Source organism: Microtus oregoni, unplaced genomic scaffold (genome assembly GCF_018167655.1).
Source record: "Microtus oregoni isolate MIOR12 unplaced genomic scaffold, Mior012 000004F_ref0000308, whole genome shotgun sequence".
Classification (NCBI taxonomy): domain Eukaryota; kingdom Metazoa; phylum Chordata; class Mammalia; order Rodentia; family Cricetidae; genus Microtus; species Microtus oregoni.
Genome location: NW_024543063.1, coordinates 62,874,975 through 62,902,189, shown reverse-complemented (window position 1 = coordinate 62,902,189; position 27,215 = coordinate 62,874,975). Strand labels below are relative to the sequence as shown.

Here is a 27,215-nt window from a genome sequence, read left to right as displayed (position 1 = left end):
GTTCCTACACTTTATGTCAACTAAAATTTTATGTACATGATTTTAAGTGAGGATGTAGTAAAGAAACCACTGAAATGTCCAGCCTATGAGCTGTGGAGGGAGCTTTTTATTTTGATAAGAGAGAACAGCTGGCGGTGTTACATGCCTCAATCCCAGCTCTCAGGAGGCAAAGGCAGGTGGATCTCTGTGTTTGAGGACAGCCTGGTTGACAGAGCAAGTTCCAGCGAAAAACACTAGAGGGGGAGAGAGAGAGAGAGAGGAAGGGAGGGAGCTTCTAATACACACCAGAAAAAGTTTCGGCCTGTGTTCTGCTTGTTCTGCTGAGCTTTGTCTAAATGAACCTTTAGGAGCTGACTGCCATGCATTCACACGGAGTATCCACAGTTTCACTTGGGAAGAACAAGTCCCCAAGGATGGTGTCATGTACAGCTGCCAGGGTGCAGCTTTTGGTGCTTTTGCTTATTTTTTTGTACAACTTTTCTGAGTTGGCTTGGGCAGAATCTTCTTTGAGCAGTGAAGACTGCATGCTTGCCACTAACCTTTTTCTCTAATTCATGAACCATCCGGACTTGGATTTTCTGGAAAGATTTCTTCTGAGAAACTGGTGCTAAAATAAGGATTGCTTTCTGACCATCAGCAGCTTCAGTTTCCTTGGCTGTGGTGGGTGATACTGAGTTTCTAAGCTGTGCCTTGAGATCTGAGTTCATCTCCAGCTCAAGCAGTGCATGAGAGATGCTAGACTCGAAGTCATGTCTTCTTGTCGTCATCAGGCTTCCTAGTCTTGGTGCTTGAGCTGATCCTGGCCTTCTCCTGAAAGGAGGAAAGTACCCCTGGTCATATGGGTCGTGGGCTGCATTGTCAGGCCATTGACAGGCACAGGCCGAATATTCCACCACATCCCTAATGAGGGCACAGAGCCTCGGAGGTCCATCCTCCTAAACTACAAAGAACAAGAAATTGTGTTAATAAAATTCTAAGATGTTTATATTGTAAATCTAAAAAAAATAAATGATTTCTTTTTTAATGTTGGGGATCAAAGTCAACAGAACCTTATAAGCTAGGTAAGTACTTTTTTACTCAGCTATTGTTCCAGACACTGAGATTACTTTTTTATTTTTATGTTTTGGTGTTTGCATCAAATCTGGCATCTTACACAAACTAATATAGGACTCTAATCCTGAGCCATATATCCACCCAAAACCTGAATGTTTTTTAACTTAATTTGTTCATCAGCTTGTATGATCACATTTGAAGTTTATGAAGGGAAATTATAATGATGAGCCACTTATTAATGGGATGAGTTCTGATAAATGCATCATTCGGCAGTTTGTTTTCTTGTGTGACTTTTTTTTACGAGACCTCTTGTTTGTTCCCAGCTGCTCAGCCCCAAAATAATCACACAGAAACCATATTATTTGCAATACTGTTTGGCCAATAGCTTAAGCATATTTCTGGCTAACTCATCTAAAATTAATCCATCTCCATTAATCTGTGTATTGCTACTAATCTGTGGCGGACCAGGTAAAGTTCTGGCATCTTCTGTGGGGCTATATGACTTCTCACTGACTCTGCCCTTCCTCCCAGCATTCAGTTTTCCCCACCTAGCTCTGTTCTACTCTATCAGGCCAAGCCTATTTCTTTATTAACCAATGGTATTCACAGCATGCGGAGGGGAATCCCACATCATGTGACCATCATAGAATGCACTTCACAAACCTTGGTGAAAGAACTTTGTGTATGTCTAGGCTCTTTAACACTGCTGGATGTTCTTTTGTTGACTGCAAGGGGTTTCATCCTGTGGATCGTGACCCCTTTGGGGTTTGGATGACCCTTTTATTGGGGTCGTTTAAGACCATTGGAAAAGAAAGATATTTATATTGCAATTCATAACAGTGGTAAAATTGCAGTTATAAAGTAACAACGAAAATAATTTTCTGGTTGGGGTTTGCCACAGTTTGAGGTATTGTATTAAAGGGTGTCAGAATTAGGAAGGTGGAAAACCACTGTTATATGGTATGAATGATAGAGGTGAAATTCGTGAGCCAGTAATTTCATCAAAGTTAGAGGTGACAGGAGGTCAGAAGAGCGAGTGGAAAGATTTCGGGGAAGAAAGTGCGCGGGAGAGTGGCGGACGTGTGCAAGTGCGCAGGCGCGAGTGTGGGGCGGGCTGTGAGTGGAATCTCAGTGAGCCTCGGTCTCTGCTGCATCCCCTTGCCTACCGCCATGGCTGCCTACAAGCTGGTCCTCATCCGGCATGGCGAGAGCGCCTGGAACCTGGAGAACCGCTTCAGCGGCTGGTTCGATGCCGACCTGAGCCCGGCGGGCCACGAGGAGGCGAAGCGCGGCGGACAGGCGTTGCGAGATGCTGGCTATGAATTCGACATCTGCTTCACCTCTGTGCAGAAGAGAGCAATCCGGACCCTCTGGACAGTCCTAGATGCTATTGACCAGATGTGGCTGCCAGTGGTCAGGACCTGGCGCCTCAATGAGCGACACTATGGGGGGCTGACTGGTCTCAATAAAGCAGAAACTGCTGCTAAGCATGGTGAGGCACAGGTAAAGATCTGGAGGCGATCTTACGATGTCCCACCACCGCCAATGGAGCCTGACCATCCCTTCTACAGCAACATCAGTAAGGATCGCAGGTACGCAGACCTTACTGAGGACCAGCTACCGTCCTGTGAGAGCCTGAAGGACACTATTGCCAGAGCACTGCCCTTCTGGAATGAAGAGATTGCCCCCCAGATCAAAGAGGGGAAGAGAGTCCTGATTGCAGCCCATGGCAACAGCCTTCGGGGGATCGTCAAGCATCTGGAGGGTCTCTCAGAAGAGGCCATCATGGAGCTGAACCTGCCAACTGGCATTCCCATTGTCTATGAATTGGACAAGAACTTGAAGCCCGTTAAACCCATGCAGTTCCTGGGAGATGAAGAGACCGTGCGGAAAGCCATGGAAGCTGTGGCCGCGCAGGGCAAGGCCAAGAAGTGAAGGCGCACAGACAGACTTCTGCCCCGAGACCCTCCTTCCTGCCTGTCTGCCTCCTGCGCCCTTCCCAGCACCCGTCACTGACTCCATGTTTAGGATCTTAAGTTTAAGTTGTAGCTGCAGATGGGGACCAGTGGCTCCCATTTCGTTTTAGTATTTTATCCCCTGCACCCACTCCCTTCATAGAATCTAGTCAGAGTAACACCTCTAGGGTGCAGGTACTTGGTCCACATCCAGGGACGGCTCCCTCCCAGGAGAATTGAGAGGTAGTAATTACAGTTTTCTTAGTCCTTTGTTTACAAGGGTCTGCTTTAGGAGGTCAGGGAGGAACCATGCCGTGGCCTGACCAGTGAGAAGCCTGTCCTGCACTCTTCTGCAGTTGGTAACTGGGGGCTTTAGTCATTCCAGTGGAAGGTGAAAGTAGCCTGCATTTAAAAGATGCCTGCATTTAAAAGATTACCTTCCTCTCTGACCCTAAAGGAGCTGCTGGCCCCCGAAGGTTGGGATCAGTCCTGTCAAGTCTATGTGTTACATTTACTTTTACAAAAACAGAAGTACATACATATTTATCAGTACACAAAAATCCCTCTGAGGTTTCTAGTGGTGATTGAAATAGTCTATGTGGTCACCAGAAAATAAGCCATTCCTCATATCAAGTGGGATAAACTCCTTGTCCTCAAGGGACAGGAGTGTCTCTTACTGTGTGTTAGGACCCCTCTGCCTTGTCTTGTAGAGGTGAAGTGCCCCTTGATCATGTCCAGGGTTTTGTCTTTCGCTGTCTGAATCATGTTCCAGCTGCTTGACCCTACCATGTGGGTCCAGAAATTGTTTTGGGCATACTAAATCTTCTTTTCCAGATCAGTATAATAAAGGAGTGATGTGCAATAAAAAAAAATTAAAAAAAAGGAAAAAAAAGTAGAGGTGACATTGAAAAATAGACTACATGGAATGATTTTTTTTTGTCCAGATTTCTTTAGATAATCTGTAGTGTCCTGGAACTTGCTCAATAGACCAGGATGGCCTCAAACTCAGATGTGCCTGCCTCTACTAAGTACTGGGATTAAAGGCTCGTGTCACCACTGACCACCAGAATGGTTTCTTAGAGCTTTAATATAAACGGCTAACTTTTATATTAATTTTATAGCTCCTACTCTCTTCTGTGTTGACTAATTACCAAACTTTTAAAGCCGAAGACAATACAATACTATGTATATGTATATTAGTTGTGTGAGCAGTTGTTCTACCGTACGCATGTTAATTTATTTATAAAATTTCTTTTTATAACATATTGGCTTTTTAAAAAAGGAACTTTTCTTGTTCCATAGGATCTACCTCAGACCCTGGAAGTAGAACCAGTTCTGAATTATTTTGTTCCTTAATTAGGTCATCTGTTGACTCACAACAACAATCCAAATCCAAAAATTCATTGTATATTGATGAAGGTAATCTATAATTTTAGTCCTCTTTACAATGGTACCCTCTGTTTAATATGTAAGGGGAAATGACTTTTTCATCAATATTTGTTAATTTTGGAAACAGTGAATAGATCATAGCTAATATGACAATATTGCTGAACTAAAATATTAAACATAGTTTCAACTACACTGTTATTAGGGTTGAGGATACATTTGAAATGTGTTAGTAGTCTGGGTTTTGTTTTGCTTTGTTTTTTTTACCCGAGACAGAGTTTCTCTGTATAGAAAGTCCTTGCTGTCCAAGAACTTGCATTATTGATTTGTGTGTAATTATCTGCTTTTCCTGTTTGCATTTGTTTGTATACATATCTGTTATTCTTCATGCATGTTATGTTGAAAGGTGGAAACATACTTAGTACTGAGTGTCTTGCTAACTCTGATTTGTCTCCTACCCAGGTTTTTATCAAGCTGTGTTCTGTGAAATACACTGATCCAGCATACTTGGGTGGCTGAGAAAGTTTTATCAAGTCAGTTTAGTGCAGCACATTGGTTAGAGGTTATCCAGGCACGTGGGCATGTAAAGGCTCCGGTTTTTACAGTAAACAGATTGTCCATGTTTATCTCGGCACCCTCCATAAATGCTTGAGTGTAAAATGCTGTAATGTGTAGGGTTTTGCTGGGCATGCTGATCTGGAAAATGTAACGAAAATTATGAATAAGGTTTTCTTAAAAGCTTTTTAAAACTTCAAATAAAATTGACTGCATCTGACTAACTTTTCAAAAATTAAAGCATTTTGATAACTGATGATTATATTTTCTTACAGAAATTATATTTTTAAGTACAGTGTTGATTTTTTATCACCTGAGAAAGTACCTTTCAGTACTGTGGAGTCTTTAAAGATAATCTGTAAGATTATAAAGATTGTGCTTTTTTTGTTGGAAAGGAATTTCTTTGTTTTTTATGCTAAACTATGTTTCTTCCATATATAGTTAAAAAGTATGTTTACTATTTCAGAGAGCATGACACCGGAAAGGAGGCCTCCCAAACTTGCCTTTATGTCAAGAGATGATGGTGACAAAGGTTCATCTAGTATTAATGAACCAAAGGTTACAGGTATGGAGCCCATTCTTGGTAATTTACAATAAGATAATATGATTCTCCAAGATGTTAAATAAGCTATATGTTATTGTTTGTGTGTGTATATGTATATATATATATATGTATACATATAGTTTGTTCCTACACTTTATGTCAACTAAAATTTTATGTACATGATTTTAAGTGAGGATGTAGTAAAGAAACCACTGAAATGTCCAGCCTATGAGCTGTGGAGGGAGCTTTTTATTTTGATAAGAGAGAACAGCTGGCGGTGTTACATGCCTCAATCCCAGCTCTCAGGAGGCAAAGGCAGGTGGATCTCTGTGTTTGAGGACAGCCTGGTTGACAGAGCAAGTTCCAGCGAAAAACACTAGAGGGGGAGAGAGAGAGAGAGAGGAAGGGAGGGAGCTTCTAATACACACCAGAAAAAGTTTCGGCCTGTGTTCTGCTTGTTCTGCTGAGCTTTGTCTAAATGAACCTTTAGGAGCTGACTGCCATGCATTCACACGGAGTATCCACAGTTTCACTTGGGAAGAACAAGTCCCCAAGGATGGTGTCATGTACAGCTGCCAGGGTGCAGCTTTTGGTGCTTTTGCTTATTTTTTTGTACAGCTTTTCTGAGTTGGCTTGGGCAGAATCTTCTTTGAGCAGTGAAGACTGCATGCTTGCCACTAACCTTTTTCTCTAATTCATGAACCATCCGGACTTGGATTTTCTGGAAAGATTTCTTCTGAGAAACTGGTGCTAAAATGAGGATTGCTTTCTGACCATCAGCAGCTTCAGTTTCCTTGGCTGTGGTGGGTGATACTGAGTTTCTAAGCTGTGCCTTGAGATCTGAGTTCATCTCCAGCTCAAGCAGTGCATGAGAGATGCTAGACTCGAAGTCATGTCTTCTTGTCGTCATCAGGCTTCCTAGTCTTGGTGCTTGAGCTGACCCTGGCCTTCTCCTGAAAGGAGGAAAGTACCCCTGGTCATATGGGTCGTGGGCTGCATTGTCAGGCCATTGACAGGCACAGGCCGAATATTCCACCACATCCCTAATGAGGGCACAGAGCCTCGGAGGTCCATCCTCCTAAACTACAAAGAACAAGAAATTGTGTTAATAAAATTCTAAGATGTTTATATTGTAAATCTAAAAAAAAATATATTATTTCTTTTGTAATGTTGGGGATCAAAGTCAACAGAAACTTATAAGCTAGGTAAGTACTTTTTTACTCAGGTATTGTTCCAGACACTGAGATTACTTTTTTATTTTTATTTTTTGGTGCTTGCATCAAATCTGGCATCTTACACAAACTAAAATAGGACTCTACTCCTGAGCCATATATCCACCCAAAACCTGAATGTTTTTTAACCTAATTTGTTCATCAGCTTGTATGATCACATTTGAAGTTTATGAAGGGAAATTATAATGATGAGCCACTTATTACTGGGATGAGTTCTGATAAGTGCATCATTCAGCAGTTTGTTTTCTTGTGTGACTTTTTTTTTTTTTACGAGACCTCTTGTTTGTTCCCAGCTGCTCAGCCCCAAAATAATCACACAGAAACCATATTATTTGCAATACTGTTTGGCCAATAGCTTAAGCATATTTCTGGCTAACTCATCTAAAATTAATCCATCTCCATTAATCTGTGTATTGCTACTAGGCTGTGGCTGACCAGGTATAGTTCTGGCATCTCCTGTGGGGCTATATGACTTCTCACTGACTCTGCCCTTCTTCCTCCCAGCATTCAGTTTTCCCCACCTAGCTCTGTTCTACTCTATCAGGCCATGCCAATTTCTTTATTAACCAATGGTATTCACAGCATGCGGAGGAGAATCCCACATCATGTGACCATCATAGAATGCACTTCACAAACCTTGGTGAAAGAACTTTGTGTATGTCTAGGCTCTATAACACTGCTGGATGTTCTTTTGTTGACTGCAAGGGGTTTCATCCTGTGGATCGTGACCCCTTTGGGGTTTGAATGACCCTTTTATTGGGGTCGTTTAAGACCTTTGGAAAAGAAAGATATTTATATTGCAATTCATAACAGTGGTAAAATTGCAGTTATAAAGTAACAATGAAAATAATTTTCTGGTTGGGGTTTGCCACAGTTTGAGGTATATATAAAGGATGGCAGAATTAGGAAGGTGGAAAACCACTGTTATATGGTATGAATGATAGAGGTGATATTCGTGAGCCAGTAATTTCATCAAAGTAGAGGTGACATTGAAAAATAGACTACATGGAATGATTTTTTTTTGTCCAGATTTCTTTAGATAGTCTGTAGTGTCCTGGAACTTGCTCAATAGGCCAGGATGGCCTCAAACTCAGATGTGTCTGCCTCTACTAATTTCTGGGATTAAAGGCTCGTGTCACAACTGACCACCAGAATGGTTTCTTAGAGCTTTAATATAAACGGCTAACTTTTATATTAATTTTAAAGCTCCTACTCTCTTCTGTGTTGACTAATTACCAAACTTTTAAAGCCGAAGACAATACAATACTATGTATATGTATATTAGTTGTGTGAGCAGTTGTTCTACCATACGCATGTTAATTTATTTATAAAATTTCTTTTTATAACATATTGGCTTTTTAAAAAAGGAACTTTTCTTGTTCCATAGGATCTACCTCAGACCCTGGAAGTAGAACCAGTTCTGAATTATTTTATACCTTAAGTGGGTCATCTGTTGATTCACAACAACAATCCAAATCCAAAAATTCATTGTATATTGATGAAGGTAATCTATAATTTTAGTCCTCTTTATAATGGTACCCTCTGTTTAATATGTAAGGGGAAATGACTTTTTCATCAATATTTGTTAATTTTGGAAACAGTGAATAGATCATAGCTAATATGACAATATTGCTGAACTAAAATATTAAACATAGTTTCAACTACACTGTTATTAGGGTTGAGGATACATTTGAAATGTGTTAGTAGTCTGGGTTTTGTTTTGCTTTGTTTTTTTTTATCCGAGACAGAGTTTCTCTGTATAGAAAGTCCTTGCTGTCCTAGAACTTGCATTATTGATTTGTGTGTAATTCTCTGCTTTTCCTGTTTGCATTTGTTTGTATACATATCTGTTATGCTTCATGCATGTTATGTTTAAAGGTGGAAACATACTTAGTACTGAGTCTCTTGCTAACTCTGATTTGTCTCTTGCCCAGGTTTTTATCAAGCTGTGTTCTGTGAAATACACTGATCCAGCATATTTGGGTGGCTGAGAAAGTTTTATCAAGTCAGTTTAGTACAGCATATTGGTTAGAGGTTATCCAGGCACGTGGGCATGTAAAGGCTCCGGTTTTTACAGTAAACAGATTGTCCATGTTTATCTTGGCACCCTCCTTAAACGCTTGAGTGTAAAACGCTGTAATGTGTAGGGTTGTGCTGGGCATGCTGATCTGGAAAATGTAACGAAAATTATGAATAAGGTTTTCTTAAAAGCTTTTTAAAACTTCAAATAAAATTGACTGCATCTGACTAACTTTTCAAAAATTAAAGCCTTTTGGTAACTGATGATTATATTTTCTTACAGAAATTATATTTTTAAGTACAGCGTTGATTTTTTTTCACCTGAGAAAGTACCTTTCAGTACTGTGGAGTCTTTAAAGATAATCTGTAAGATTATAAAGATTGTTCTTTTTTTGTTGGAAAGGATTTCTTTGTTTTTTATGCTAAACTATGTTTCTTCCATATATAGTTAAAAAGTATGTTTACTATTTCAGAGAGCATGACACCGGAAAGGAGGCCTCCCAAACTTGCCTTTATGTCAAGAGATGATGGTGACAAAGGTTCATCTAGTATTAATGAACCAAAGGTTACAGGTATGGAGCCCATTCTTGGTAATTTACAATAAGATAATATGATTCTCCAAGATGTTAAATAAGCTATATGTTATTGTTTGTGTGTGTATATGTATATATATATATGTATACATATAGTTTGTTCCTACACTTTATGTCAACTAAAATTTTATGTACATGATTTTAAGTGAGGATGTAGTAAAGAAACCACTGAAATGTCCAGCCTATGAGCTGTGGAGGGAGCTTTTTATTTTGATAAGAGAGAACAGCTGGCGGTGTTACATGCCTCAATCCCAGCTCTCAGGAGGCAAAGGCAGGTGGATCTCTGTGTTTGAGGACAGCCTGGTTGACAGAGCAAGTTCCAGCGAAAAACACTAGAGGGGGAGAGAGAGAGAGAGAGAGAGAGAGAGAGAGAGAGAGAGAGAGAGAGGAAGGGAGGGAGCTTCTAATACACACCAGAGAAAGTTTCGACCTGTGTTCTGCTTGTTCTGCTGAGCTTTGTCTAAATGAACCTTTAGGAGCTGACTGCCATGCATTCACACGGAGTATCCACAGTTTCACTTGGGAAGAACAAGTCCCCAAGGATGGTGTCATGTACAGCTGCCAGGGTGCAGCTTTTGGTGCTTTTGCTTATTTTTTTGTACAGCTTTTCTGAGTTGGCTTGGGCAGAATCTTCTTTGAGCAGTGAAGACTGCATGCTTGCCACTAACCTTTTTCTCTAATTCATGAACCATCCGGACTTGGATTTTCTGGAAAGATTTCTTCTGAGAAACTGGTGCTAAAATGAGGATTGCTTTCTGACCATCAGCAGCTTCAGTTTCCTTGGCTGTGGTGGGTGATACTGAGTTTCTAAGCTGTGCCTTGAGATCTGAGTTCATCTCCAGCTCAAGCAGTGCATGAGAGATGCTAGACTCGAAGTCATGTCTTCTTGTCGTCATCAGGCTTCCTAGTCTTGGTGCTTGAGCTGACCCTGGCCTTCTCCTGAAAGGAGGAAAGTACCCCTGGTCATATGGGTCGTGGGCTGCATTGTCAGGCCATTGACAGGCACAGGCCGAATATTCCACCACATCCCTAATGAGGGCACAGAGCCTCGGAGGTCCATCCTCCTAAACTACAAAGAACAAGAAATTGTGTTAATAAAATTCTAAGATGTTTATATTGTAAATCTAAAAAAAAAATATATTATTTCTTTTGTAATGTTGGGGATCAAAGTCAACAGAACCTTATAAGCTAGGTAAGTACTTTTTTACTCAGGTATTGTTCCAGACACTGAGATTACTTTTTTATTTTTATTTTTTGGTGCTTGCATCAAATCTGGCATCTTACACAAACTAAAATAGGACTCTACTCCTGAGCCATATATCCACCCAAAACCTGAATGTTTTTTAACCTAATTTGTTCATCAGCTTGTATGATCACATTTGAAGTTTATGAAGGGAAATTATAATGATGAGCCACTTATTACTGGGATGAGTTCTGATAAGTGCATCATTCAGCAGTTTGTTTTCTTGTGTGACTTTTTTTTTACGAGACCTCTTGTTTGTTCCCAGCTGCTCAGCCCCAAAATAATCACACAGAAACCATATTATTTGCAATACTGTTTGGCCAATAGCTTAAGCATATTTCTGGCTAACTCATCTAAAATTAATCCATCTCCATTAATCTGTGTATTGCTACTAGGCTGTGGCTGACCAGGTATAGTTCTGGCATCTCCTGTGGGGCTATATGACTTCTCACTGACTCTGCCCTTCTTCCTCCCAGCATTCAGTTTTCCCCACCTAGCTCTGTTCTACTCTATCAGGCCATGCCAATTTCTTTATTAACCAATGGTATTCACAGCATGCGGAGGAGAATCCCACATCATGTGACCATCATAGAATGCACTTCACAAACCTTGGTGAAAGAACTTTGTGTATGTCTAGGCTCTATAACACTGCTGGATGTACTTTTGTTGACTGCAAAGGGGTTTCATCCTGTGGATCGTGACCCCTTTGGGGTTTGAATGACCCTTTTATTGGGGTCGTTTAAGACCTTTGGAAAAGAAAGATATTTATATTGCAATTCATAACAGTGGTAAAATTGCAGTTATAAAGTAACAATGAAAATAATTTTCTGGTTGGGGTTTGCCACAGTTTGAGGTATATATAAAGGATGGCAGAATTAGGAAGGTGGAAAACCACTGTTATATGGTATGAATGATAGAGGTGATATTCGTGAGCCAGTAATTTCATCAAAGTAGAGGTGACATTGAAAAATAGACTACATGGAATGATTTTTTTTTGTCCAGATTTCTTTAGATAGTCTGTAGTGTCCTGGAACTTGCTCAATAGGCCAGGATGGCCTCAAACTCAGATGTGTCTGCCTCTACTAATTTCTGGGATTAAAGGCTCGTGTCACAACTGACCACCAGAATGGTTTCTTAGAGCTTTAATATAAACGGCTAACTTTTATATTAATTTTAAAGCTCCTACTCTCTTCTGTGTTGACTAATTACCAAACTTTTAAAGCCGAAGACAATACAATACTATGTATATGTATATTAGTTGTGTGAGCAGTTGTTCTACCATACGCATGTTAATTTATTTATAAAATTTCTTTTTATAACATATTGGCTTTTTAAAAAAGGAACTTTTCTTGTTCCATAGGATCTACCTCAGACCCTGGAAGTAGAACCAGTTCTGAATTATTTTATACCTTAAGTGGGTCATCTGTTGATTCACAACAACAATCCAAATCCAAAAATTCATTGTATATTGATGAAGGTAATCTATAATTTTAGTCCTCTTTATAATGGTACCCTCTGTTTAATATGTAAGGGGAAATGACTTTTTCATCAATATTTGTTAATTTTGGAAACAGTGAATAGATCATAGCTAATATGACAATATTGCTGAACTAAAATATTAAACATAGTTTCAACTACACTGTTATTAGGGTTGAGGATACATTTGAAATGTGTTAGTAGTCTGGGTTTTGTTTTGCTTTGTTTTTTTTTATCCGAGACAGAGTTTCTCTGTATAGAAAGTCCTTGCTGTCCTAGAACTTGCATTATTGATTTGTGTGTAATTCTCTGCTTTTCCTGTTTGCATTTGTTTGTATACATATCTGTTATGCTTCATGCATGTTATGTTTAAAGGTGGAAACATACTTAGTACTGAGTCTCTTGCTAACTCTGATTTGTCTCTTGCCCAGGTTTTTATCAAGCTGTGTTCTGTGAAATACACTGATCCAGCATATTTGGGTGGCTGAGAAAGTTTTATCAAGTCAGTTTAGTACAGCATATTGGTTAGAGGTTATCCAGGCACGTGGGCATGTAAAGGCTCCGGTTTTTACAGTAAACAGATTGTCCATGTTTATCTTGGTACCCTCCTTAAACGCTTGAGTGTAAAACGCTGTAATGTGTAGGGTTGTGCTGGGCATGCTGATCTGGAAAATGTAACGAAAATTATGAATAAGGTTTTCTTAAAAGCTTTTTAAAACTTCAAATAAAATTGACTGCATCTGACTAACTTTTCAAAAATTAAAGCCTTTTGGTAACTGATGATTATATTTTCTTACAGAAATTATATTTTTAAGTACAGCGTTGATTTTTTTTCACCTGAGAAAGTACCTTTCAGTACTGTGGAGTCTTTAAAGATAATCTGTAAGATTATAAAGATTGTTCTTTTTTTGTTGGAAAGGATTTCTTTGTTTTTTATGCTAAACTATGTTTCTTCCATATATAGTTAAAAAGTATGTTTACTATTTCAGAGAGCATGACACCGGAAATGAGGCCTCCCAAACTTGCCTTTATGTCAAGAGATGATGGTGACAAAGGTTCATCTAGTATTAATGAACCAAAGGTTACAGGTATGGAGCCCATTCTTGGTAATTTACAATAAGATAATATGATTCTCCAAGATGTTAAATAAGCTATATGTTATTGTTTGTGTGTGTATATGTATATATATATATGTATACATATAGTTTGTTCCTACACTTTATGTCAACTAAAATTTTATGTACATGATTTTAAGTGAGGATGTAGTAAAGAAACCACTGAAATGTCCAGCCTATGAGCTGTGGAGGGAGCTTTTTATTTTGATAAGAGAGAACAGCTGGCGGTGTTACACGCCTCAATCCCAGCTCTCAGGAGGCAAAGGCAGGTGGATCTCTGTGTTTGAGGACAGCCTGGTTGACAGAGCAAGTTCCAGCGAAAAACACTAGAGGGGGAGAGAGAGAGAGAGAGAGAGAGAGAGAGAGAGAGAGAGAGAGAGGAAGGGAGGGAGCTTCTAATACACACCAGAGAAAGTTTCGACCTGTGTTCTGCTTGTTCTGCTGAGCTTTGTCTAAATGAACCTTTAGGAGCTGACTGCCATGCATTCACACGGAGTATCCACAGTTTCACTTGGGAAGAACAAGTCCCCAAGGATGGTGTCATGTACAGCTGCCAGGGTGCAGCTTTTGGTGCTTTTGCTTATTTTTTTGTACAGCTTTTCTGAGTTGGCTTGGGCAGAATCTTCTTTGAGCAGTGAAGACTGCATGCTTGCCACTAACCTTTTTCTCTAATTCATGAACCATCCGGACTTGGATTTTCTGGAAAGATTTCTTCTGAGAAACTGGTGCTAAAATGAGGATTGCTTTCTGACCATCAGCAGCTTCAGTTTCCTTGGCTGTGGTGGGTGATACTGAGTTTCTAAGCTGTGCCTTGAGATCTGAGTTCATCTCCAGCTCAAGCAGTGCATGAGAGATGCTAGACTCGAAGTCATGTCTTCTTGTCGTCATCAGGCTTCCTAGTCTTGGTGCTTGAGCTGACCCTGGCCTTCTCCTGAAAGGAGGAAAGTACCCCTGGTCATATGGGTCGTGGGCTGCATTGTCAGGCCATTGACAGGCACAGGCCGAATATTCCACCACATCCCTAATGAGGGCACAGAGCCTCGGAGGTCCATCCTCCTAAACTACAAAGAACAAGAAATTGTGTTAATAAAATTCTAAGATGTTTATATTGTAAATCTAAAAAAAATATATTATTTCTTTTGTAATGTTGGGGATCAAAGTCAACAGAAACTTATAAGCTAGGTAAGTACTTTTTTACTCAGGTATTGTTCCAGACACTGAGATTACTTTTTTATTTTTATTTTTTGGTGCTTGCATCAAATCTGGCATCTTACACAAACTAAAATAGGACTCTACTCCTGAGCCATATATCCACCCAAAACCTGAATGTTTTTTAACCTAATTTGTTCATCAGCTTGTATGATCACATTTGAAGTTTATGAAGGGAAATTATAATGATGAGCCACTTATTACTGGGATGAGTTCTGATAAGTGCATCATTCAGCAGTTTGTTTTCTTGTGTGACTTTTTTTTTACGAGACCTCTTGTTTGTTCCCAGCTGCTCAGCCCCAAAATAATCACACAGAAACCATATTATTTGCAATACTGTTTGGCCAATAGCTTAAGCATATTTCTGGCTAACTCATCTAAAATTAATCCATCTCCATTAATCTGTGTATTGCTACTAGGCTGTGGCTGACCAGGTATAGTTCTGGCATCTCCTGTGGGGCTATATGACTTCTCACTGACTCTGCCCTTCTTCCTCCCAGCATTCAGTTTTCCCCACCTAGCTCTGTTCTACTCTATCAGGCCATGCCAATTTCTTTATTAACCAATGGTATTCACAGCATGCGGAGGAGAATCCCACATCATGTGACCATCATAGAATGCACTTCACAAACCTTGGTGAAAGAACTTTGTGTATGTCTAGGCTCTATAACACTGCTGGATGTTCTTTTGTTGACTGCAAGGGGTTTCATCCTGTGGATCGTGACCCCTTTGGGGTTTGAATGACCCTTTTATTGGGGTCGTTTAAGACCTTTGGAAAAGAAAGATATTTATATTGCAATTCATAACAGTGGTAAAATTGCAGTTATAAAGTAACAATGAAAATAATTTTCTGGTTGGGGTTTGCCACAGTTTGAGGTATATATAAAGGATGGCAGAATTAGGAAGGTGGAAAACCACTGTTATATGGTATGAATGATAGAGGTGATATTCGTGAGCCAGTAATTTCATCAAAGTAGAGGTGACATTGAAAAATAGACTACATGGAATGATTTTTTTTTGTCCAGATTTCTTTAGATAGTCTGTAGTGTCCTGGAACTTGCTCAATAGGCCAGGATGGCCTCAAACTCAGATGTGTCTGCCTCTACTAATTTCTGGGATTAAAGGCTCGTGTCACAACTGACCACCAGAATGGTTTCTTAGAGCTTTAATATAAACGGCTAACTTTTATATTAATTTTAAAGCTCCTACTCTCTTCTGTGTTGACTAATTACCAAACTTTTAAAGCCGAAGACAATACAATACTATGTATATGTATATTAGTTGTGTGAGCAGTTGTTCTACCATACGCATGTTAATTTATTTATAAAATTTCTTTTTATAACATATTGGCTTTTTAAAAAAGGAACTTTTCTTGTTCCATAGGATCTACCTCAGACCCTGGAAGTAGAACCAGTTCTGAATTATTTTATACCTTAAGTGGGTCATCTGTTGATTCACAACAACAATCCAAATCCAAAAATTCATTGTATATTGATGAAGGTAATCTATAATTTTAGTCCTCTTTATAATGGTACCCTCTGTTTAATATGTAAGGGGAAATGACTTTTTCATCAATATTTGTTAATTTTGGAAACAGTGAATAGATCATAGCTAATATGACAATATTGCTGAACTAAAATATTAAACATAGTTTCAACTACACTGTTATTAGGGTTGAGGATACATTTGAAATGTGTTAGTAGTCTGGGTTTTGTTTTGCTTTGTTTTTTTTTATCCGAGACAGAGTTTCTCTGTATAGAAAGTCCTTGCTGTCCTAGAACTTGCATTATTGATTTGTGTGTAATTCTCTGCTTTTCCTGTTTGCATTTGTTTGTATACATATCTGTTATGCTTCATGCATGTTATGTTTAAAGGTGGAAACATACTTAGTACTGAGTCTCTTGCTAACTCTGATTTGTCTCTTGCCCAGGTTTTTATCAAGCTGTGTTCTGTGAAATACACTGATCCAGCATATTTGGGTGGCTGAGAAAGTTTTATCAAGTCAGTTTAGTACAGCATATTGGTTAGAGGTTATCCAGGCACGTGGGCATGTAAAGGCTCCGGTTTTTACAGTAAACAGATTGTCCATGTTTATCTTGGCACCCTCCTTAAACGCTTGAGTGTAAAACGCTGTAATGTGTAGGGTTGTGCTGGGCATGCTGATCTGGAAAATGTAACGAAAATTATGAATAAGGTTTTCTTAAAAGCTTTTTAAAACTTCAAATAAAATTGACTGCATCTGACTAACTTTTCAAAAATTAAAGCCTTTTGATAACTGATGATTATATTTTCTTACAGAAATTATATTTTTAAGTACAGCGTTGATTTTTTTTCACCTGAGAAAGTACCTTTCAGTACTGTGGAGTCTTTAAAGATAATCTGTAAGATTATAAAGATTGTTCTTTTTTTGTTGGAAAGGATTTCTTTGTTTTTTATGCTAAACTATGTTTCTTCCATATATAGTTAAAAAGTATGTTTACTATTTCAGAGAGCATGACACCGGAAAGGAGGCCTCCCAAACTTGCCTTTATGTCAAGAGATGATGGTGACAAAGGTTCATCTAGTATTAATGAACCAAAGGTTACAGGTATGGAGCCCATTCTTGGTAATTTACAATAAGATAATATGATTCTCCAAGATGTTAAATAAGCTATATGTTATTGTTTGTGTGTGTATATGTATATATATATATGTATACATATAGTTTGTTCCTACACTTTATGTCAACTAAAATTTTATGTACATGATTTTAAGTGAGGATGTAGTAAAGAAACCACTGAAATGTCCAGCCTATGAGCTGTGGAGGGAGCTTTTTATTTTGATAAGAGAGAACAGCTGGCGGTGTTACACGCCTCAATCCCAGCTCTCAGGAGGCAAAGGCAGGTGGATCTCTGTGTTTGAGGACAGCCTGGTTGACAGAGCAAGTTCCAGCGAAAAACACTAGAGGGGGAGAGAGAGAGAGAGAGAGAGAGAGAGAGAGAGAGAGAGAGAGAGAGGAAGGGAGGGAGCTTCTAATACACACCAGAGAAAGTTTCGACCTGTGTTCTGCTTGTTCTGCTGAGCTTTGTCTAAATGAACCTTTAGGAGCTGACTGCCATGCATTCACACGGAGTATCCACAGTTTCACTTGGGAAGAACAAGTCCCCAAGGATGGTGTCATGTACAGCTGCCAGGGTGCAGCTTTTGGTGCTTTTGCTTATTTTTTTGTACAGCTTTTCTGAGTTGGCTTGGGCAGAATCTTCTTTGAGCAGTGAAGACTGCATGCTTGCCACTAACCTTTTTCTCTAATTCATGAACCATCCGGACTTGGATTTTCTGGAAAGATTTCTTCTGAGAAACTGGTGCTAAAATGAGGATTGCTTTCTGACCATCAGCAGCTTCAGTTTCCTTGGCTGTGGTGGGTGATACTGAGTTTCTAAGCTGTGCCTTGAGATCTGAGTTCATCTCCAGCTCAAGCAGTGCATGAGAGATGCTAGACTCGAAGTCATGTCTTCTTGTCGTCATCAGGCTTCCTAGTCTTGGTGCTTGAGCTGACCCTGGCCTTCTCCTGAAAGGAGGAAAGTACCCCTGGTCATATGGGTCGTGGGCTGCATTGTCAGGCCATTGACAGGCACAGGCCGAATATTCCACCACATCCCTAATGAGGGCACAGAGCCTCGGAGGTCCATCCTCCTAAACTACAAAGAACAAGAAATTGTGTTAATAAAATTCTAAGATGTTTATATTGTAAATCTAAAAAAATATATTATTTCTTTTGTAATGTTGGGGATCAAAGTCAACAGAACCTTATAAGCTAGGTAAGTACTTTTTTACTCAGGTATTGTTCCAGACACTGAGATTACTTTTTTATTTTTATTTTTTGGTGCTTGCATCAAATCTGGCATCTTACACAAACTAAAATAGGACTCTACTCCTGAGCCATATATCCACCCAAAACCTGAATGTTTTTTAACCTAATTTGTTCATCAGCTTGTATGATCACATTTGAAGTTTATGAAGGGAAATTATAATGATGAGCCACTTATTACTGGGATGAGTTCTGATAAGTGCATCATTCAGCAGTTTGTTTTCTTGTGTGACTTTTTTTTTACGAGACCTCTTGTTTGTTCCCAGCTGCTCAGCCCCAAAATAATCACACAGAAACCATATTATTTGCAATACTGTTTGGCCAATAGCTTAAGCATATTTCTGGCTAACTCATCTAAAATTAATCCATCTCCATTAATCTGTGTATTGCTACTAGGCTGTGGCTGACCAGGTATAGTTCTGGCATCTCCTGTGGGGCTATATGACTTCTCACTGACTCTGCCCTTCTTCCTCCCAGCATTCAGTTTTCCCCACCTAGCTCTGTTCTACTCTATCAGGCCATGCCAATTTCTTTATTAACCAATGGTATTCACAGCATGCGGAGGAGAATCCCACATCATGTGACCATCATAGAATGCACTTCACAAACCTTGGTGAAAGAACTTTGTGTATGTCTAGGCTCTATAACACTGCTGGATGTTCTTTTGTTGACTGCAAGGGGTTTCATCCTGTGGATCGTGACCCCTTTGGGGTTTGAATGACCCTTTTATTGGGGTCGTTTAAGACCTTTGGAAAAGAAAGATATTTATATTGCAATTCATAACAGTGGTAAAATTGCAGTTATAAAGTAACAATGAAAATAATTTTCTGGTTGGGGTTTGCCACAGTTTGAGGTATATATAAAGGATGGCAGAATTAGGAAGGTGGAAAACCACTGTTATATGGTATGAATGATAGAGGTGATATTCGTGAGCCAGTAATTTCATCAAAGTAGAGGTGACATTGAAAAATAGACTACATGGAATGATTTTTTTTTGTCCAGATTTCTTTAGATAGTCTGTAGTGTCCTGGAACTTGCTCAATAGGCCAGGATGGCCTCAAACTCAGATGTGTCTGCCTCTACTAATTTCTGGGATTAAAGGCTCGTGTCACAACTGACCACCAGAATGGTTTCTTAGAGCTTTAATATAAACGGCTAACTTTTATATTAATTTTAAAGCTCCTACTCTCTTCTGTGTTGACTAATTACCAAACTTTTAAAGCCGAAGACAATACAATACTATGTATATGTATATTAGTTGTGTGAGCAGTTGTTCTACCATACGCATGTTAATTTATTTATAAAATTTCTTTTTATAACATATTGGCTTTTTAAAAAAGGAACTTTTCTTGTTCCATAGGATCTACCTCAGACCCTGGAAGTAGAACCAGTTCTGAATTATTTTATACCTTAAGTGGGTCATCTGTTGATTCACAACAACAATCCAAATCCAAAAATTCATTGTATATTGATGAAGGTAATCTATAATTTTAGTCCTCTTTATAATGGTACCCTCTGTTTAATATGTAAGGGGAAATGACTTTTTCATCAATATTTGTTAATTTTGGAAACAGTGAATAGATCATAGCTAATATGACAATATTGCTGAACTAAAATATTAAACATAGTTTCAACTACACTGTTATTAGGGTTGAGGATACATTTGAAATGTGTTAGTAGTCTGGGTTTTGTTTTGCTTTGTTTTTTTTTATCCGAGACAGAGTTTCTCTGTATAGAAAGTCCTTGCTGTCCTAGAACTTGCATTATTGATTTGTGTGTAATTCTCTGCTTTTCCTGTTTGCATTTGTTTGTATACATATCTGTTATGCTTCATGCATGTTATGTTTAAAGGTGGAAACATACTTAGTACTGAGTCTCTTGCTAACTCTGATTTGTCTCTTGCCCAGGTTTTTATCAAGCTGTGTTCTGTGAAATACACTGATCCAGCATATTTGGGTGGCTGAGAAAGTTTTATCAAGTCAGTTTAGTACAGCATATTGGTTAGAGGTTATCCAGGCACGTGGGCATGTAAAGGCTCCGGTTTTTACAGTAAACAGATTGTCCATGTTTATCTTGGCACCCTCCTTAAACGCTTGAGTGTAAAACGCTGTAATGTGTAGGGTTGTGCTGGGCATGCTGATCTGGAAAATGTAACGAAAATTATGAATAAGGTTTTCTTAAAAGCTTTTTAAAACTTCAAATAAAATTGACTGCATCTGACTAACTTTTCAAAAATTAAAGCCTTTTGGTAACTGATGATTATATTTTCTTACAGAAATTATATTTTTAAGTACAGCGTTGATTTTTTTTCACCTGAGAAAGTACCTTTCAGTACTGTGGAGTCTTTAAAGATAATCTGTAAGATTATAAAGATTGTTCTTTTTTTGTTGGAAAGGATTTCTTTGTTTTTTATGCTAAACTATGTTTCTTCCATATATAGTTAAAAAGTATGTTTACTATTTCAGAGAGCATGACACCGGAAATGAGGCCTCCCAAACTTGCCTTTATGTCAAGAGATGATGGTGACAAAGGTTCATCTAGTATTAATGAACCAAAGGTTACAGGTATGGAGCCCATTCTTGGTAATTTACAATAAGATAATATGATTCTCCAAGATGTTAAATAAGCTATATGTTATTGTTTGTGTGTGTATATGTATATATATATATGTATACATATAGTTTGTTCCTACACTTTATGTCAACTAAAATTTTATGTACATGATTTTAAGTGAGGATGTAGTAAAGAAACCACTGAAATGTCCAGCCTATGAGCTGTGGAGGGAGCTTTTTATTTTGATAAGAGAGAACAGCTGGCGGTGTTACACGCCTCAATCCCAGCTCTCAGGAGGCAAAGGCAGGTGGATCTCTGTGTTTGAGGACAGCCTGGTTGACAGAGCAAGTTCCAGCGAAAAACACTAGAGGGGGAGAGAGAGAGAGAGAGAGAGAGAGAGAGAGAGAGAGAGAGAGAGGAAGGGAGGGAGCTTCTAATACACACCAGAGAAAGTTTCGACCTGTGTTCTGCTTGTTCTGCTGAGCTTTGTCTAAATGAACCTTTAGGAGCTGACTGCCATGCATTCACACGGAGTATCCACAGTTTCACTTGGGAAGAACAAGTCCCCAAGGATGGTGTCATGTACAGCTGCCAGGGTGCAGCTTTTGGTGCTTTTGCTTATTTTTTTGTACAGCTTTTCTGAGTTGGCTTGGGCAGAATCTTCTTTGAGCAGTGAAGACTGCATGCTTGCCACTAACCTTTTTCTCTAATTCATGAACCATCCGGACTTGGATTTTCTGGAAAGATTTCTTCTGAGAAACTGGTGCTAAAATGAGGATTGCTTTCTGACCATCAGCAGCTTCAGTTTCCTTGGCTGTGGTGGGTGATACTGAGTTTCTAAGCTGTGCCTTGAGATCTGAGTTCATCTCCAGCTCAAGCAGTGCATGAGAGATGCTAGACTCGAAGTCATGTCTTCTTGTCGTCATCAGGCTTCCTAGTCTTGGTGCTTGAGCTGACCCTGGCCTTCTCCTGAAAGGAGGAAAGTACCCCTGGTCATATGGGTCGTGGGCTGCATTGTCAGGCCATTGACAGGCACAGGCCGAATATTCCACCACATCCCTAATGAGGGCACAGAGCCTTGGAGGTCCATCCTCCTAAACTACAAAGAACAAGAAATTGTGTTAATAAAATTCTAAGATGTTTATATTGTAAATCTAAAAAAAAATATATTATTTCTTTTGTAATGTTGGGGATCAAAGTCAACAGAAACTTATAAGCTAGGTAAGTACTTTTTTACTCAGGTATTGTTCCAGACACTGAGATTACTTTTTTATTTTTAATTTTTGGTGCTTGCATCAAATCTGGCATCTTACACAAACTAAAATAGGACTCTACTCCTGAGCCATATATCCACCCAAAACCTGAATGTTTTTTAACCTAATTTGTTCATCAGCTTGTATGATCACATTTGAAGTTTATATGAAGGGAAATTATAATGATGAGCCACTTATTACTGGGATGAGTTCTGATAAGTGCATCATTCAGCAGTTTGTTTTCTTGTGTGACTTTTTTTTTACGAGACCTCTTGTTTGTTCCCAGCTGCTCAGCCCCAAAATAATCACACAGAAACCATATTATTTGCAATACTGTTTGGCCAATAGCTTAAGCATATTTCTGGCTAACTCATCTAAAATTAATCCATCTCCATTAATCTGTGTATTGCTACTAGGCTGTGGCTGACCAGGTATAGTTCTGGCATCTCCTGTGGGGCTATATGACTTCTCACTGACTCTGCCCTTCTTCCTCCCAGCATTCAGTTTTCCCCACCTAGCTCTGTTCTACTCTATCAGGCCATGCCAATTTCTTTATTAACCAATGGTATTCACAGCATGCGGAGGAGAATCCCACATCATGTGACCATCATAGAATGCACTTCACAAACCTTGGTGAAAGAACTTTGTGTATGTCTAGGCTCTATAACACTGCTGGATGTTCTTTTGTTGACTGCAAGGGGTTTCATCCTGTGGATCGTGACCCCTTTGGGGTTTGAATGACCCTTTTATTGGGGTCGTTTAAGACCTTTGGAAAAGAAAGATATTTATATTGCAATTCATAACAGTGGTAAAATTGCAGTTATAAAGTAACAATGAAAATAATTTTCTGGTTGGGGTTTGCCACAGTTTGAGGTATATATAAAGGATGGCAGAATTAGGAAGGTGGAAAACCACTGTTATATGGTATGAATGATAGAGGTGATATTCGTGAGCCAGTAATTTCATCAAAGTAGAGGTGACATTGAAAAATAGACTACATGGAATGATTTTTTTTTTGTCCAGATTTCTTTAGATAGTCTGTAGTGTCCTGGAACTTGCTCAATAGGCCAGGATGGCCTCAAACTCAGATGTGTCTGCCTCTACTAAGTTCTGGGATTAAAGGCTCGTGTCACAACTGACCACCAGAATGGTTTCTTAGAGCTTTAATATAAACGGCTAACTTTTATATTAATTTTATAGCTCCTACTCTCTTCTGTGTTGACTAATTACCAAACTTTTAAAGCCGAAGACAATACAATACTATGTATATGTATATTAGTTGTGTGAGCAGTTGTTCTACCATACGCATGTTAATTTATTTATAAAATTTCTTTTTATAACATATTGGCTTTTTAAAAAAGGAACTTTTCTTGTTCCATAGGATCTACCTCAGACCCTGGAAGTAGAACCAGTTCTGAATTATTTTATACCTTAAGTGGGTCATCTGTTGATTCACAACAACAATCCAAATCCAAAAATTCATTGTATATAGATGAAGGTAATCTATAATTTTAGTCCTCTTTATAATGGTACCCTCTGTTTAATATGTAAGGGGAAATGACTTTTTCATCAATATTTGTTAATTTTGGAAACAGTGAATAGATCATAGCTAATATGACAATATTGCTGAACTAAAATATTAAACATAGTTTCAACTACACTGTTATTAGGGTTGAGGATACATTTGAAATATGTTAGTAGTCTGGGTTTTGTTTTGCTTTGTTTTTTTTACCCAAGACAGGGTTTCTCTGTATAAAAAGTCCTGGCTGTCCTAGAACTTGCTCTGTTGAGCAGACTGGCCTCGAACTCACAGAGACTCACCTGCTTCTGGTTTCTGAGTGTTGAGATTAAAAGTGTACACCACTATGCTGAGCAGTTTGTTTTTATCTCTTAATACCTCTGCTTAGAATCAACTGTTTCTAGAAATGAAGTGACTCATTTAAAGCCTTGCCTATCTTACTTTCTTTAAAACACACTACCTTTCCTTGTTTCCTAGATATCATTCTCCTTTCATGTATTTATTTCCTTCATCTGTGCAAGTTAATTACCTGGAAATCCTTCTAGTTCTTCCAGTTCAATGGTCTGGCTGACTGCTCTTCACCTCTTAAACTGAAACCTTTCCTCCCGCTGTACTCACTCACTCTCTTAGGTTAGGTTAAGTGTCCCTGAAGTTGTTTTGGTTTTTTGCCTGATTTTCTATAAGTTCCTAGTGCTTCTACAGTGCTTTGTATTCAGGAGATTCAGTAAACTAAATGAAAATATAGTGTTCTAAGTCTCTATGATGACTGCTTATGACATGGATTCAGTTATAAGCTAAAACACACAGTACAGTCTACAGTTGGATACTATAGGTTACATATATACTTACACAGAAAGTGACCTGAGTGGGTATTTGCCACATCTGATTCTCGCACTGAGTGGGGTTTTGTGAGCATAGGCAGCATGACCTGCCTCTCTCAAGAATTCATTCATCCTGGGCCGGAGAGATGGCTCAGAGATTAAGAGCACTGTCTGTTCTTCCAGAGGTTATTTAGAATTATTATTTAATTTTTATATCTCTTTATACTAATTTCTAATTTAATCACATTATGGGAAAGAATATAATCCATGTGATACTGACTAGACTTAGATACCAATGCCAGATTACTGAGACAGGAAACTGTGGAGGTCGAGAAGAGGAGCAAAAATATTATTCAGAGCCAATGAGTTTACAGTGCTTTCAAGCAGACTTGCAAAGGGATCATGTGATCAGTTAGACTAGAACTTTGTATTGTTTTTAGAAGATGCAGTCATATTTAATGTTCTTGAACAGCCTTTTCTAATTAAGGACAATTTTTCATAGTTGCAGAAGATCCTGCAAAGTCACTTACAGAGCTGTCTCCAGACTTTGGACATTCATCACCTCCACCACAACCTCCTTCCATGAACTCCTTATCCAGCGAGAACAGATTGCACTCTCTACCGTTCAGCCTGACCAAGATGCCCAATACTAACGGCAGCATTGCTCACAGCCCACTGTCATTGTCAGTGCAGTGTGTGATGGGCGAGCTGAACAGCTTGCCTGTCCAGAAGAGTCCACCTTTGCCCATCTCTTCTGGTAATGCATACGGCCTAGAGGTGGGCTCACTGGCTGAAGTGAAAAAGAATCCCCCATTCTATGGGGTTATCCGTTGGATTGGCCAGCCGCCTGGGCTCAGTGACGTGCTAGCTGGGCTGGAACTGGTAATTTGTTTTGGCTTGAAATCTACAACTTTTCTTCATGGGTTTTAAAACTACGTTTTCCTCTATTAGATAATTTCTTGGGAAGTTATTTTTTCTCAAAAAATATTCAGTAGTAGAGGAAATATAGTATTGCTTGCCTTCACCCTTTGCCATTGCTAAGGCTTCTCACTCACTTATTCCTCATGTTTGTTTGTGATCAAGGAATAATTGATTTTTAGGCTAGAACATGTAATCTCCACATACAAACAGAATGCAGCAAAGAAAGCAGTTCAGTGACCAGTTCTCCTTCTTATTCTTTAGCCTCCTCCCATTGCAGTCAGTTCAGGGATGTGACTGACTTTAAAATTAATCATGTTTGGAGTCTTTGGGAGAGGGGAAGGTTTTATTTTTGGCTCTAAAAAAAGTATATTGTGTGATATTTCATAACCAGGAGGGAGAATTTGAATAAATTTAGCTATTGCCTAAATATAGTTTTTAACTTTTTTCCACTTGTCTTCTTGCTGTTGAGGAACTAGGTAATTTATCTACTCCTGCCCCTTGATTTTAATACTTTTGAAATGGCTCAGGGAAACTCAGTAAACCAAGGAAGTTCTAAGCATGTATTTTGAAAGGAAATGCATCAAATACTTCCTGGAGGGCTAAAGAATTATTTTCTTAAACCACCAGCTGAGGGCCAAAGCACCAGTTAGTCAGTCCCTTTTCCTTCGTGCTGATCTGTTCAGAAAAGATTTGAAAGAGAAATTCAGAAAAAGTGAAAACTCCATAGCTCTTCCCGGTGTAACACATACCAAAACCTTTCTTTTTCAGGAGGATGAATGTGCGGGCTGTACAGATGGCACGTTCAGGGGCACGCGCTATTTCACCTGCGACGTGAAGAAGGCTCTGTTTGTGAAATTGAAGAGCTGCAGACCGGACTCTAGGTTTGATTTTCTGGAGCCTGTTTATAATCAGATTGAAAGGTGTAATTCTTTAGGTAATTGGATACTTTTAATTTATTTACCCATCTGGAATGACTGTTTCTTGCTACATTTTAGCATCTGAGGGTGACAGTGTTTAAATGTTTTATTTACTTGCCAGTGTTCATGAAGTTTCGAAGTTGGTAAAGATTCTTACTTGGTGCATAAGAGAGTTGTCCTAAGAGGAGATATGTTGAAAGAAGAGTTAGGAAAAGTGTTTAGGGTCTAAAGACTGAAAGGCGGTGTTTTTTCTTCTCTTTTATTTATTATAGACATTAAATTTTTGGCAGTGTGGGTGGTAGAAATGAAAATGTGGTCCCTTTAGCAATAACTTCCCCCTCCGCATCTTTTTAAGTACCTCATTTCGGATGTCCTTATGAAGAAATCTGATACAGTCTGGGGATGCAGTTGGCTTGACAGATGGAGGACAATTCTTCTCATTGTCACTAGCTTGCTGATGCTGGCCTTACCCTTAACAATAGTGAGAGTCAAGCAGGGGGAAATAGGGAAAACATCTTTATGAAAAACATTTTTCTTAATGTTGAAGAGTATTTTGGAAACTTGTTTTCTTTTTATACTTGAAAATGAAACATTTTGGACAAGTAACAAAATATTCTTTGACAGATGCTTTATTGACTTAATTTTCTAAACTCTATATGACAGGAATGATGTTGAAAGTGAATAATTGAATTTTTATAAGTGCAGATAAATATCAGTAAACTAAAGTAAAAAAAATGCAGAAGATGCCAAAATATACTTTAAATGATATATATGTACATGCATATGAATATATACTGTCATGATTTAAAAGAATTATCTTTATTTTTTATCTTTTCAGTATTTGGAGGCTACTTAAGTGAAGTAGTAGAAGAAAATACTCCACCAAAGATGGAAAATGAAGGTTTAGAGATAATGGTTGGAAAGAAGAAAGGCATCCAGGGCTATTACAATTCTTGTTACTTGGACTCAACTTTATTCAGGTAAGTTCCTATTTTCTGCAGTAA

General features: G+C 38.7%; 2 protein-coding genes across 2 annotated transcripts in view; both read left to right on the top strand.

The window, feature by feature from the left end:
• Positions 1 to 27,215, top strand: part of LOC121446984 (ubiquitin carboxyl-terminal hydrolase CYLD-like) — a 60,132-nt gene that overhangs the window by 19,732 nt on the left and 13,185 nt on the right. Inside the window, 4 exon segments of the mRNA XM_041649931.1 lie at positions 8,113 to 8,229; positions 24,876 to 25,255; positions 26,063 to 26,228; positions 27,050 to 27,191. Coding sequence (XP_041505865.1) covers positions 8,113 to 8,229; positions 24,876 to 25,255; positions 26,063 to 26,228; positions 27,050 to 27,191 — 805 coding nt within the window.
• Positions 2,222 to 3,360, top strand: LOC121446985 (phosphoglycerate mutase 1-like). The gene has a single exon (XM_041649932.1). The coding sequence runs from the start codon at positions 2,224 to 2,226 to the stop codon at positions 2,986 to 2,988; it is 765 nt and encodes a 254-aa protein (XP_041505866.1). The 5' UTR covers positions 2,222 to 2,223; the 3' UTR covers positions 2,989 to 3,360.

What these genes read in the sequence shown, in the direction of transcription:
- LOC121446985 (XM_041649932.1), top strand. Translation starts at nt 2,224, where the DNA reads ATGGCTGCCTACAAGCTGGTCCTCATCCGGCATGGCGAGAGCGCCTGG.